Source organism: Natator depressus, chromosome 9, assembly GCF_965152275.1.
Source record: "Natator depressus isolate rNatDep1 chromosome 9, rNatDep2.hap1, whole genome shotgun sequence".
Taxonomy (NCBI): Eukaryota; Metazoa; Chordata; order Testudines; family Cheloniidae; genus Natator; species Natator depressus.
Genome location: NC_134242.1, coordinates 96,528,553 through 96,543,719, shown reverse-complemented (window position 1 = coordinate 96,543,719; position 15,167 = coordinate 96,528,553). Strand labels below are relative to the sequence as shown.

The window sequence follows — 15,167 nt, the reverse complement described above, 5'->3', positions numbered from 1 at the left end:
CAATCCTGTTATTGTCACTTGCATGAATGTGCCCATAGAAGTCAAGGATATAAGACCCTCAGCATAGGCACCGACTTACCTGCTTTCCCCTAGGTGCTCGACCCCTGCCCCCACTCCACCCCTTCCATGTGGCCCTTCCCCAAAGTCCCCGCCCCAACTCTGCCCCCTCCCTACCCCTATTCCAACTCCTTCCCCAAATCCCCGCCCTGGCCCCGCCTCTTCCCACTGCCTCCCAGCATGCCACCAAACAGCTGTTTGGCGGCAGCCAGGCAGGAAACGCTGAGAGGTAGGTGGAGGAGCGGGGACGCGGTGTGCTCAGGGGAGGAGGAGGAGGAGGAGGAGGAGCTTGGCTGCCAGTGGGTGCATAGCACCCACTAATTTTTCCCTGTGGGTGCTCCAGCCCCAGAGCACCCACAGAGTCAGCGCCTATGACCCTCAGTTCTCCATTCTGCTATGGCTCCTTTGCACCTCTCTGATGGTGCAAAGGGACTGGGAGCGATGAGGACGTGGCCAGCCATTCGTTCCCACTGGGTAGCGGGGGACCTCCTATAGTACATAACTGGCTTGGCAGGGCAAAAGGGCCAGTGCAGAACAGAGAATGAGGCCCATGTGGCCAAATTCTGCCCTAACATGCACCCATGGGGTCTCACTGAAATTTGTGTGTGAGCTGAATTCCAAACCCAGATCCAAATTCTGCCAATAGCTCCTATATTCAGAGTGGGCTGAAGCAAGACCTCGGATCCAAATACCTGCACTCAGTGTTGGGGCATCTGAAATCCAGAGCTGAATTTTGTGCCCATTTCAATTTAACAGACTTGAAATCCCTGGCTTTTCTTTGTTTAATCAGACCCACTTAGGCTCTCTTTGTCAGTGGTGTAGGAGGCCTCAGCTCTGCATTTCAAAGAGAGAAGGAGCCAGAAATAGAATAACCCTTTAATTTTTTGATCATCTTGTGATATTGCTAAAGAGAGTGATTTGGAAAACGGCTGTCATGGGATGTGCACAATCCATTTACATGCAGCAATTATCCTAATAGAAAAGTACCTGAATGAGGTCATGTTGCAGTTTTCTCTCTGAAAAGTGAGATTTCTTCTTCTTCTTTTTCACACCCCCCTCCCACATTTTTACAGAAACAAATTTCCTGAAAGGAAAAAAACTGGATTTATTTGGAAGGAATGATAAGTATGTATCCTTGGCCAACAACAGCATCCCCCACTATGCCAATTCACTGTGTTCATTGATCTAAACAGAACCACAAATGTCAGTTCTTGGACTGCATTTTCATACCATACAAACTACAGCAACTCCACTGACATAAATGGTCTCGAGCTCGGACTCAGCAGTGAAAACAAACATCTAAGGCTGTATCTTTTTGGCACAAAGATAGACATTGAGCTTGCTTTAACTCTTTTTATATGGCACAGTGTGTGCTGCCTATGGGATGGTAATAAGAGACTGCTGCAAGTCTACCACAATGGCAACCTATTGTCTGATAAAGTGATTAACGGAACCATGTGCCTGGAACCCGACGGGAGCTTGGTGCAGAATGGCTACATCATTCGGGGCAGGAGCAGCTTCACTGGCAGCTTGTACTACTTTCAACTGTGGGACAGAATAAGAGAGCTGAGTGAGTTAAAGAAGTGTTCCCCAGGAAATATCATCAGCTGGAGGGAGGATTATTGGCACTTTGACAACATAGTTCCAACCACTGACCTTCATCTACGCTGCGGTGAGTAGTGAGCAATCATTTTTTCTCCCTGAGGATATAGGTAGTGATAAAAACAAGGCATATGTAGCATGAAATATAGAAATCTCCTGGAAATGACATTTTGCCATTGCACAGCGATATATAATGACAAAGAAAAGTAAAATCTACAAGCTTCACAGCTTCCACCTGTTACACTGTCTGAGGCCAAGAATGTTAAAGTGCTGTACAGAGACACTTTGAAAATAACTGAATTTAGTTACACTATAAATTGTAATTCCTTCAGAGCTTAACGTTGGACCTAGCATGACCACTAGACAAACATTGTTGGCTTTTTCACTTGCATTTACAAATAACAACTCCTATGTAACGTACAGATGCTAAGTTTCATGGCTATCCAGGTTCAGAAAACCAGACCAAACCACAGAAACAACCTGGGCCAGATTCTGACCTCCATTAGGGCCCATCAACACCAAACTGCTGCTGGTGCAGAGCAACTTGAGTGCTGGCATAACTGGCCGCAGGAGGATCACCCCAGCGTACAAGCATCCTCCAGTGGCACAGAGCTGCTGTAGAGGCTCCTATACCAACCTCCCTCCCTGAGGGTGGCCTAAGGGGTGTGGATGGGGGAAAATTGGTGTAGCCAGGCTCTTCCTGCACCCTGACTTTTCCTAGCTGGTATAACAGCTGGTATAAGCAGCTGGCACAACTTAGAGCAACCCCTCAGTCTGCTGTAAATTGTGCTGAGGGATTGACCTGGCATACAGCTGGCCCAGCACTGAGGGAGGTAAAAGGGGTTCAAAGACACTTCTGGATCTTTGCTGTCTGAGTTGCGCTGAGTACCTCTAGGCCACAGCTCAGGATCTGAGCCCTTGTAATGATACAGTCAAAAGTGACTGACAAATTCCCGGGCAACTTAACCCCTTTGACTTGAACAGAGTTAGCCAGCAGTGAAGGTGACCTATCATGTCCTAACAGGTCCAGTGACATGCTCCCACATGACATGGGGCACCCCAAAACACTTTCCCTTTTAGCCCGTGATAAATGCTATATACTAGGAATGTGTGTGTTAGCAAAAGGGGAGGGGTGAGGAGTGGGGACTAGACCCAATCTATACAGTATTGCAGACTATTGATTTATATTGTCTTGTTGGCACCTACATATTACAATTCCTCGAGCTATTTTAAAATGCTTTCTTCTAACCAGATGGGAAGGCAACATCATAATTGGAATGTTAAAACAAATGGTTATAACTCATTTAAATGATCATGGGGGCCTTCAATTTGAGTGACATACTGGAGGGTCTCATGCTGCCAGTACGAAAACATCTTTTAAATTTCTAAACATTATAGATGACAATTTCCTAACTCAAAAAGTGTTGCAGCCATCCTGGTCCTAGCAGATAGAGGAACTGATCAGAGAACTAAAATTAATGTTTGCTAAAGTACAAGTGATCATACTTGATCACACTTATAATGTGCAAGCAGAATAAAGTCCAGACTGGTAATACGTGTTCTTGGTGTTTTAAGACAGCCAATTCACAAAGCTGAAAACAATTGAGCCAAGTCAGCTGGAAGGAATAATTTAATCAGAAAAATGTGAAAGATAATTGGCAGTCTTTTAAGAACACCTAATTAAATGCTGAAAAATCCACAACCGAGGAAGATGTTACCAGTTAAAAAAATCATACTGGTGTAGAGGGGAAGTGAAGGCAGCTATAAAGACAAATGGAAGAAAGAGGAAGTTGGTAGTAATGAATATAAATCAGAAATTAGAGATTGTAAAAAACTGATAAGGAAAGCAGAGGGACACAAGGAGAAATCTATGGTCAGCAGAGTTAAGGAAAAGAAGAGATTTTTTAAATATATCAGGGGAAAAAAGCATCCTAAAATGGTATTGATCCATTACTGGTGGAAATGGTAGAATTATCAATAATAATACAGAAAAGGCAGAACTGTACTTATTTCTGTTCCGTATTTATGGAAAAAAAGATGATAATGTCATATGGTGATGAGACATTCTTTCCATTCCACTAGTATCTCAGGAGGACATTAAACAGAAGCTACTAAAGTCAGACATTTTTAAATCATCAGGTCCAGATAACTTACATCCAGCAGTTTTAAAAGAGCTGGTGTAGGAACTCACTGGACCATAAAAGTTGATTTTTAGTAAGCCTTGAAGAACTGGGGAAGTTCCAGAAGACTGGAAGAGAGCTAATAATCTGACTTCAGTGGCAGCTGAGAGTGCTCAGCCCTTCTGCAAATCAGACCCCAGGATATCAAGATGGCACCCCAAAAATGAGGAACACACAATTAAGAACCCTCTGTGACAGGTTTGGTTTAAGTGACTTTCCCAGCATCACATAAGAACTCTGGGCAAGGAGGCCATCCCTGCAGAGAGGCAGGGATGGACTCCACTTCTCCAGGGCAACATTCAACTGCATTAACATTGAGAACATCCTCTCTTCCACCAGTCCTCTGCCTCCTTCACTACACACCTTCCAGCTTCTGCAACAAATGAAGCAGGATGTCTATAGACAACAGCCTCCTTTACTACACAACCCTGATTCACCCCAGAGCAAGTCCGTCCTGTGCACTCAGTGAGGCAGGGGTCCTATGGGAAAAATAGTATGTGATCTTCTTATAAGACTCTACCATAATGCTCAGGCACAAGGGAGCCAAATTAAGGCAACTTTAATCTTAGCATTTCCTAACTTTTGAATGCTTGACTCTGCATCTTTATTAATGTTGTTTTAACAGTTTGATTTGGAGGGAGGGTATATTTTCCAGGTTTTTTTAAAAAAAAGCAAACTGAAAAATCATAAACAGAAATTCCATCATGTGGCATCATCCTGACACCCACAAGTCATCAGCAGGGCTGGAACCTCTAGATCCACCACACAGACCTGTCACTTGAACTAACAGAGTAACTTATAGCAGTAGTAGGTTGTCATCCTCTATGTGGACCAGCACTAGAGGGAGATGAGATACACACTTTGCCAGTGGGATACCTGGATATCTGCTAGCAACTGAGAAATGGTGAGTTTCATTCCAGACTCTGGCGGGAAGTGTTCTGTAGCGGGCACAGACTTTTCTTCCCATTTCCCCCAAGCTTGACCCCTTCTGCCCCATCTCCTCCAGGCTGTTCTTGTCCCAGTCCTCAGGCTTCTCATCCCAGTACCAGTTGCATTGCCCAGCCAATCCTAGTTTCCCACTCTGGGCTCACTGTCCAAATCCAAATCTCCTCCCTGGCTCCTACTTTCTCCCCCAATGCCACATCCAGTCCCAGGCTCCCTTCTCAGCCAGTCCCAGTTGCCCCCTCCTGGCTCCTTGACTAATTTGTCTCTCCCTCCCCCACCTTCCCCCCACTGACTATCATTCCCAGTCTCCCTCCCTGGCTCTTCATCCAATCTCAATCTCCCCCCATCCTCTCTTTGGCTCCTTGCCCCAGTCTCTGCCTAGCCAGTCCCAGTTCTCTCCCTCCCACATACCTAGCTCCTTATCAAATCTCTCTCTTCAACCCCCCGCCCCCCCCCCCCCCCCCACACCTAGTCCCAGTCTCTTTGTCCAGCCCTCCTCTACTCTGCCTGGGTGACAGCTGCACGGTCATTGAGAGCACGAGAGAAAGGGGCTCAGTTCTGGTATCTGGCCCCACTTGTCCCATAGCAGCTGGCAGCAGCAACTACAGGGAAAGTTATTCTGAGTTTCCCTAGTTCTGGGCTGGAGCATGTTCAGCACTCTGTGGGAATCAGTGCATGTGTCATCTGTTCAGCACTACGAGCTGTGAGGGGATGGAGCATGCTCACAGAGGACAAAATGTTCAGGGGATTTAGCGGCAAAAATCTAAGTTTCCGCTAAGCATCTGCAAACTGTGATTTTTCAAAGGTTTATAACTTGGCCATATTTGGGCAGATTTTCACAAGGAGGGGAAAAGGCACATTCCTGATACCAGGGTGACTCCCCTACCTAATTTCAAGCCCCTGCTCTAAAGTATGGGGGTGCTAGATTTATTCCAAGAACAGGTCGTCAGAATTTTCCAACATGGGTAAAACATGGTACTTTTCTCCAGCCTTCTTCTTAGAAATGGCAGAACTGTTTTTGGCTGAAATTTTCTAATAAAATTCAGCCAGAGGCAGACACCTGGTGTGGAAGATTTCAGATCAAACATTTAAAGTCTGGCAAAGTTATAAGCAACTGAAACCAGAGTTTTATGATGGGCAGTGCTACAAGCCCCACCTGTAATGTTAGGAAGTTCAGAAAACTGGGTAGATGTTCAGTTAGAATAAAAAGAAAAGGAGTACTTGTGGCACCTTAGAGACTAACCAATTTATTTGAGCATAAGCTTTCGTGAGCTACAGCTCACTTCATCGGATGCATACTGTGGAAAGCGTAGAAGATCTTTTTATACACACAAAGCATGAAAAAATACCTCCCCCCACCCCACTCTCCTGCTGGTAATCACTTATCTAAAGTGATCACTCTCCTTACAATGTGTATGATAATCAAGGTGGGCCATTTCCAGCACAAATCCAGGGTTTAACAAGAACGTCTGGGTGGGGGGGGGGGGGTAGGAAAAAACAAGGGGAAATAGGTTACCTTGCATAATGACTTAGCTACTCCCAGTCTCTATTCAAGCCTAAGTTAACTGTATCCAATTTGCAAATGAATTCCAATTCAACAGTCTCTCGCTGGAGTCTGGTTTTGAAGTTTTTTTGTTGTAATATCGCAACTTTCATGTCTGTAATTGCGTGACCAGAGAGATTGAAGTGTTCTCCGACTGGTTTATGAATGTTATAATTCTTGACATCTGATTTGTGTCCATTTATTCTTTTACGTAGAGACTGTCCAGTTTGACCAATGTACATGTCCATTTGTGCTGGAAATGGCCCACCTTGATTATCATACACATTGTAAGGATAGTGATCACTTTAGATAAGCTATTACCAACAGGAGAGTGGGTTTGTGGGTGGTGGGGGGGGTGAGAAAACCTGGATTTGTGCTGGAAATGGCCCAACTTGATTATCATACACATTGTAAGGAGAGTGATCACTTTAGATAAGCTATTACCAGCAGGAGAGTGGGGTGGGGGGAGGTATTTTTTCATGCTTTGTGTGTATAAAAAGATCTTCTACGCTTTCCACAGTATGCATCCGATGAAGTGAGCTGTAGCTCACGAAAGCTTATGCTCAAATAAATTGCTGAGTCTCTAAGGTGCCACAAGTACTCCTTTTCTTTTTGCGAATACAGACTAACACGGCTGTTACTCTGAAACCAGTTAGAATAAAGGCTATGGAATCCTGTTTTGCTCAAAGACTAAGACTATAGTTTTGTAAACCTACTTACAGGAGGGCTGTAAAGTTTAATTATGTTTGAGAGTCTTGTGTCAAATCTTGGATATATTTTATAGGAACATTTGCATACCCTATATATTTCTTCCTTTGCTTTTTATTACTACTTTAACAACTGAAATTTCTGAGCAATCTCTTGTACACTAAATAGAAACAAATAAACAAAAAGGCTCACTTGGGATAGCAATGGGTGTTACAAATATATGTGTTGCGATTTATGTGCCATTTGTCAGAATTACAAGGTTTCAATGAGCACTAATTTTTATGCATTGTTTATAGTGGACTAAAGCACAGAGGCTCTGTGAGAATGTTTGTAGCATTGGTATCACTGGATTTTAGAGGGCAGAAGTCAGAAATAACTGTGCTTAGTAGATGCTATGTAATGAAATGCCATGTCACAGTGCTATTTAAATGCAAGTGACAGTCCTTGAATGGGAGTTTTGCTTGTGCATATACTATAGAATTTATGCTCTGAAAAAACTGATTACTAGTGACTGCACTGCAATTTGTTCCCATTTACAGGTGTTTGATAGCAGGACATCACTTCAGTTTACCGTGTTCAGTTAAACATAAAACTAGATAGCAAACATGGAGTTTTACAGGGGAACTGTGTAACTAGCTGTTCTGAATATTCTGCTTGAATACTGAAAAACTAGTGGTCCTGTCACACAAAGCCTTTCTGGGGAAAGTCAATGAAATTAACTCACATGAGTAAAGCAGGCGTGAGTCCTAAGGAAGTACCTTTACTCTATATTGAGTGAGACAGACATCACAGAAATACTCTTCACTTAATTTACTCAGGTTTTGCCTTATGATGGTCAGTAAGAATGTTACTTTGCCCTTCGCATGTCTTTCACCCAAAGAGCTCTCAGCACTTTACAGATGTTAATTATTTAGAAGGTGGTGAGTATCTTTAGCACTATTTTACAGATGGGGCAGCTGACGCACAGAGAGGAAAGCTGGGATTTTCAAAGGTCCTAAGGGAGGTAGGTGGTTAACTCTATTGATAGTCAATTGGAGTCAGTGCCTGTCTCCCTTAAGCCCCTTTAAAAATCCTAGCCCAGCTGACTTATTCACAGTCACACAATGAGTCACTGACAGAGCAAGGAAAAGAATCCTGGAACCTCAGCTCCTTATCCCATGCTTCACTAGATCATAACTCCTCCGCCTGGGACTCGTCTACTGCAGCTATTTGAATATTGGGGACAAGGGACCACCATCTTAAGTGGCCTTACTGTGAGTTTTAAAAGAACTGTTTGCAGGACTGACTCCACTATTTTAGCCAGTTCCAATTCTCTGACATGGTTGCCCCACTCCTGGAAGTAGCCCCTTCCAATACGATATGCAGGACATATGCACCAGGGGCAAATTAAGGTTGAAGAAGAAACCATAATTCTGGAATTTCCTAACTTTTGAAGACCTGACTTTGCAACCTTAATATGTTCTTTTAACATAGGAAATTGCACACAAAATCTAGGTTTTTAAAAAAGTGAACTGAGAAAAACAGAAATCCCATCATGTGGCATTATACTGGTACCTAACATGGTTCATCAGTAAGCTGAAACCTTAAGATCTAGCACACAGGCCTGCCACTTGAACTACCACAATAACCAATAGCAGATTGTCATCCTCTGTGTGGACCAGCACTAAAGGTGGTTGGGGACTCTTTGCTAGTGGGTTTCACAGATAGTTGCTGACAGCAGATGAATGGGTGACACTCGGGAATCTTGGGTTCCATTTCAGACTCAGGGGGGAAGGGTCCTCTAGTGGACACAGACTCTTCTGCCCTGTCCCCTCCAACCTGTCCCTGACTCAATCCTCTCTCTTCCCTACCCTTGACTCCTTGATCTAGTCCCACTCTCCTCATGCACTCGGTCCCAGCCTCCACTTTTCAGGCCTCTCATCCCAGTCCCAGTCTCCTTGCCCAGTAGATGCTGGTCTCACCCTTGCAGACTCCCCATCCCAGTCCCTTGACCAGCCAGTCCCAGTCTTCCCCTACCCCAACTTCCAGTGCCAGTTCTCCTCTCCCCCCTACCAGCCGCCAGTCCCAGTTTCCACCCACCCGCCCTTTTTGGTCTATCTTTTGTCCCCACTCCATTTAACTCAGGCAGCTCCTCCTCCATGTTGCCTGGACCCAGCTTGGGGGTGGGATACTGAGGAGAGAGAGTCTCAATACTCTCAATTCAGGTACCCAGACCAAACATTGCCTACAGCAGCCCAGAGCTGCAACTGGAGGGAAGGTCCTGCTCATCCCCAGGCTTGAGCATGCCCAAAGTGAACAAAATCATGGGGGAACTTAGCTGCTAAAATCTCTACTGAAAATGGATGAACTACAATTTTCCCAAGGTTTATAACTTGGTTAAAATTTGTCTGCAGTTTCACAGGGAGGGCAAAATGCACATTCCTGACACCAGGGTGATCCTGCTGCTAAATTTCAAGTCCCTGCTCTAAAGCACGGGGATGGCCTTTCTGTCAGGGAAAAGAAGAGGTTACCAGATTTTTTAAAAAAAAAACATGGGCCAAACAACATTTTTCTCTAACCTTATTCTTGGAAACAGCTGAACCATTCTGGCTGAAATTTTCCAAAAATAAAGAAAAGTCAGCCTGAGGCAGATACCCAGCATGGAAAAAGTCAGCCCAAACAGTTAAAGTCTGGCAAAGTTATAAGCAACGGAAAACAAGTGCCTAACAATCTTAATAACAAGCAATAGTACCAGCCCCACTGATAATGACAGAGGACCTCACTTTCCAAAACTCAGTTAATCTTTCACAATTAAAAACGTGGGTCCTGATTCTGTTACCAAGTCAATGGAAAAACTCTCACTGATTTCAATCAGAGCAAGAGCAGAGCCTTTAATATTAATTTAAAAGAATCTCATGGTAATGACCATGGACTGTGATACATAAAGCATACTGGATATTACAGTTCACATGCTCACTTATTTGCTGGTCTAATTTGTACAGCTCTTTTATTGGAATTATGCATGTTTTGGAGAATGCCAAAGAGAATGCCATTTGCTAAAGCACTAAATTCAAACTCCATGATTTGGATATTATAATTTCAGTAGTATGGTATTTTTCTAGCTGCAGATCACATCTGTCATCTCTCCTCAACCCTCATTTTATGAGCAGAATTTTGCGCAGGTTAATCAAAACAAGTGATGTTATGGGATGCAGGTGTCTAGCCCTACATCTGTGAAACAGTAACGATCGCTGACATGTATGATAAACACAGATTTTCTTTTTCAGGTGATAATGAGGGAGAGGGATTTGAATATGTTATATCGTAATTATACTTGATTTGTCACTATTTAAATGAAAAATGCATCATGAGATACGTCTCTAATTAGAGTGGGTTTGATTTTTGTTTAGCAATTTATGTATCTTTAGTCCCCACCCCCAGACTTTGCTGGATCATTATACCTGACCCCCGTTGACCTTGTACATAGCCCCAAGGCAACACTGTTTGAAACATGACACCATTAACACTGGAAACCCGAATGTAATCTACAGCAATTAAGTTCTGGTCATAAACTTCCATTATTTGGAGAAGAATCAGCAGCATATGTCACAGCTATAAAGACAAATTAAAACCTAGACTTTATGCAAAGCACAATCAATTTAGTTTAGTGCTTGATAAATCTTATTCAAACAGCACTTTTGTATTTCTACAAACAAGTTGGGGAAAGAACTAAAATGAAAAAATAAAAATTTATTCTAAGAAGAGGGCCTGGTAAGGTGACATTTCACTTTTATGGTTTCTCATTACTTTCCCTAGATCACTGTAATAAGCGGGAGTGGATTAAGGCTAAGTGAGACCAAGATCACGATACCTTATTAATAGATTCCAAAGCCAGAAGGGACCATTGTGCTGATCTAGTCTCCTGTATAACACAGGCCATAGAACTACCCCAAAATACTTCCAAGAGCAGATCTTTTAGAAAAACATAGAGTCTTGATTTAAAAATGGTCAGTGATGGAGAATTCACCATGACCCTTGGTAAATTGTTCTAATGGTTGATTACTCTCTGTTATAAAATTACACCTTATTTCCAGTGTGCTTTGTCTAGCTTCAACCTCCAACCACTGGATCTTGTTATAACTTTCTCTTCTCGAAGAGCCCATTATTAAATATTTGTTCCCCCTGTAAGTCACCCCTTAACCTTCTCTTTGTTAAGCTAAACAGATTGAGCTCCTTGAGTCTATCACTATAAGGCATGTTTGCTAATCCTTTAATCATTCTCATGGCTCTTTGAATCCTCTCCAATTTAACAACATCCTTCTTGAATTCTGGGCACCAGAATTGGACACAATATTCAGTAGTGGTTGTATCAGTGCCAAATACAGAGGTAAAATAACCCCTTTACTGCTACATAATGTTCCCACTTTATGCACCCAACGATCGTATTTGTCTTTTTGGCCACAGCATCCCATTGGAGCTCATGTTCAGCTGATTATCCACCATGACCCCAATTTTTTTTTTGGTCAGTGCTTCCCAGGATAGAATCCCCAGTTGTGTAAGTATGGCCTAAATTCTTTGTTCCTAGACACATACATTTAGGCGTATTAAAATGCATAGTTTGTTTGCACCCAGCTTACCTTCTTCTGTTCCTTCTCTCTCAGAGAGAACGTTGTCCTCCTTGCCCTGACAGGCACAGGTACAGTTACTGGGGGCAGACGATGGGGGTCTAGTCCTCCTCACCTTATTAGCCTATAGATATGACTGCAGGACTCATGCATTTTCACTCCTGGTTCCCTCTGCCACTTTATGCACATGGTTGCACCTCTATAGACAGAATCATCCTCCTTGCTTTGGGTGGATGACTTGATATGGCCCTCCTAGGGCTTGAACCTGCACCACTCATGCAGGATCCATCTTTTGTTTATTCCATGATTCATTGCTGTGTCAGGCCCTCTGAGAGTATTAAGCCAAGCTCCCATGGACTTGGAGCATAAGTTAAGGGGCGGGGGGGGGGGGGGAAGCTATGGGAACCCCCTTGTGAAATCTCAATGTAAGGCTCTTCAGTTTGCCAGCTGCTGTTTAGAGCATGGACCCAGACTCACAAATCTCTGAAATATTAAAAAGAAAATCCTTGGTGAATGTGGATTCTGTTTTGTAGAGCAAAAAGCTTTTCCTATGAGATGTCATTCTTATTGTATGTACCTCCTGGAGTTACTGTGTTGAATAATGTCTCTGGCAGGAACCATTTGACTCATCCTGTGTATATTTTATAGGCCACAGGATTATAAGGGAGACATATAGTTAGACAAAATTTTTCTTCCATTACTGCAGTCAACATGAAACCAGAGATAGAGGTTTGAATTAGTGAGATGTGGATTTCAGAGAGCTCAGGTTTATTTTAGGACTACAATATAGCTAACAACATCTAGATTTCACATTCCCCTGTGGTACTGGGGGATGTGTTTTCCACTGCCTTGTTTTGCCTTTTCACTGTAGAGAAAAAAAGCACAGCACTTTCCTTTAGGGTTCCTCTACTTGTGTTATTTTTCTGGCTTCTTCTCGTCCATATACTGTGTGTGTTAAACAGCATTTATGGAAAGGGTTAACCATGCCCTCTGGTTGAAGGCCTGTATACCGAGCTTCTGGGTTTGGGTTTGTCTTGTAGTTGGTTGATTTGAGACTGAGGAGTGAGGACATGACAATTTGTTCCAAATAGCGGAGCAGCAAATAATTATTTGGTCAGCTCAAGTTACGGTCCTACTGCAGTCTGCTGGAAGAAAGTACCTTGGAGTCTAGAGGAAGGGAGAAAATGGAGGTAGAGCAAATGAGACCTTTTCCTTCCAGAAGTTCAGTGGCCCCTCTGGAGCAAGAGGTCTGAATAAACAAAAGCAACCCCCAAAGCATATGCTTCACTATACCACATTATCATGATCCATCAAGTACTGTGTGAAAAGGTGTCTGGTTTTTTTATTGCATCCTAGTACAGATTGGGAGCAGCAACAAGAAGTCAGTCTCTTGGTTAGGGGTTGGGTTACAAGAGCAATATTCTACAAAAGGACAGCTGACTCCCCTGGCATCTGACAATGCCACAAACAAGGGTGTGAACTGACTGCTGGACTATGCTGTAATACTTGCTCTGGAGTGGCCTGTACACCATTATGTCTTTCCAACCATCCACCACTCTGTCTGGTGGACTGGAATAAGGAGACCCAGTTCTTTGCCAATTCTGAGTGAAGTGGCTCCACTGTTATTACAGATATCTCATTCCTAAAAGTACTGTTTCCCACTTGCAGCAATTCTTGGAATTGCACTGAAAACATGGACACACACCCAAGAGGAGTGGACCTTACACTGGACAAGAGCAGGAAGGGGTTAATGGACTGACTCTTGAAGCTGGCCTGTAACACCTTCTAGTGCTATCAAGGCTGGAGGATATGAAAAAGGAGAAAGGAGACCCCAGAATAGGATTCCTGAAAGAGGGATTTTGAGTCTGAGGCAGCGAGGACCCAAGAAATGGCTTAACAGCTTGGAGCATGGAACTCTAGGGGAGAAAACTGGAGTCTGGACTTCATGTTGTCTGTAGACTATGTCTATCTTACAATGCTATAGCAGCACAACTTCAGTGGAGACACTCACTACAGCGATGGGAGGGATTTTCCTGTCACTGAAGTTAATCCACCTCCCTGGGGGGGTCTGTCTACACTTAAAATACTACCGCGGCACAGCCAGAGTGCTCCAGTGTAGACACAACCTACGCCAACAGGAGAGCTTCTCCCATTGGCGTAGATAATCCGCTTTCCCGAGAGGTGGTAGCTAGGTTGCTGAAAGAGTTCTTCCATTGACCTAGCACTGTCTACACTGAGGATTAGGTCAGCATTGATACGTCTCTCTGGGGTGTGGTACCGATGTAAGTTCCCAGTGTTGACCAGCCCTTATTGTTCATTTTATTTGTTAATAAAGTCAGACCTCAGGAAGAGATGAATTTTGACTCTACACAGAGTGCATGGCCAATGCCTTAGAGAAAATGGGGGGAGGGGGCGGGAGTGAGTTTATAAGATTTCACAAAATACCAGCTCTAGGGAAGAAACAATTACTGAAGCAGAGCCATTCAATCAACATGCATCAAATTCAGTACTCACGGGCTCCAGCCCAAGTCTGAACGTCAATACTCCAGTTTATAGCCCTGCAGCTCAGCTGTGAATGTTTTATTGCAGTGTAGACATACCCCACATTACTCTTACTCAGGGCAAGAATGCCAGTCTCTGAATTTCCTCTGGGTGGAAAGAGGCATCAGAAAGTTCAAGCAGAGCCGCGCAATTGCACCAGGAAGGCAAAGTGTTATGAGTGTGCTATTTTTTTTTTTTAATAATCAATACCACCATGCAATGCATCTACAGTGATTCAGTTCATTGCTGTTTTCTGTTGACCATATGAGTTTGTATCATCCATTTTGCTCTTGTCTGGCTGACGATGAGGCAGGTTGCATATGAAATATAAAGACCTATCTGGTTTGACAAGGTGAGTCATTTTAAGGATAATTAGCTGACTAATTCTCAGCTCTCTCCATTTGGAAAATAACAGGAAAGCTGCCCAAGCGTATATGATGGGAATCCTTTATGACATGTTATCATTAAACATTCAGAGGCCATGCATTTCACATTCTCTACTGCATGTTAGCCAGTTACCTCTTTGTATTCAGAAAAGTTTCCTCCTGGAAGCTAACATTTCAGTTTAGCCAAGTGAGAAGCAAACACAGATTTCAGTCTGCATTCTAACTGGAATGCAATATTCTCCAAACTTCTCTAGCATTTTCCTGATGAACGGCTCCATGCTACCTTTCACCAAACTGGGCAGAGGGGGAGGGGGTTACAGAAGAGAGAATTATCTGTGCTGTATAACACCCTGCTCCCTGAGAAGTCCCAGAAGCCCTTCTACAGCCACTCCATAGGATTGCACGTCTGTTAATGTTATATATGCCATCATCTGCCAGCAATGCCCTCTGCCATGTACACTGGCCAAACTGGACAGTCCCTACTTAAAAGAATAAATGGACACAAATCGGACATCAGGAATAGTAACATACAAAAGCCAGTAGGAGAACACTTCAATCTTCCTGGACATTCTATAACAGATTTGAAAGTAGCTATACTTGA

General features: G+C 43.5%; 1 protein-coding gene across 1 annotated transcript in view; it reads left to right on the top strand.

Moving 5' to 3' along the window:
• Nucleotides 1-1,164: 1,164 nt before the first annotated feature.
• The window catches only part of ADGRG4 (adhesion G protein-coupled receptor G4), a 71,131-nt gene continuing 57,128 nt past the window's right edge, over nucleotides 1,165-15,167 (top strand). The window contains exon 1 of the mRNA XM_074963203.1: nucleotides 1,165-1,729. Coding sequence (XP_074819304.1) covers nucleotides 1,513-1,729 — 217 coding nt within the window. The 5' untranslated portion in view covers nucleotides 1,165-1,512. The remainder of the gene's footprint in view (nucleotides 1,730-15,167) is intronic.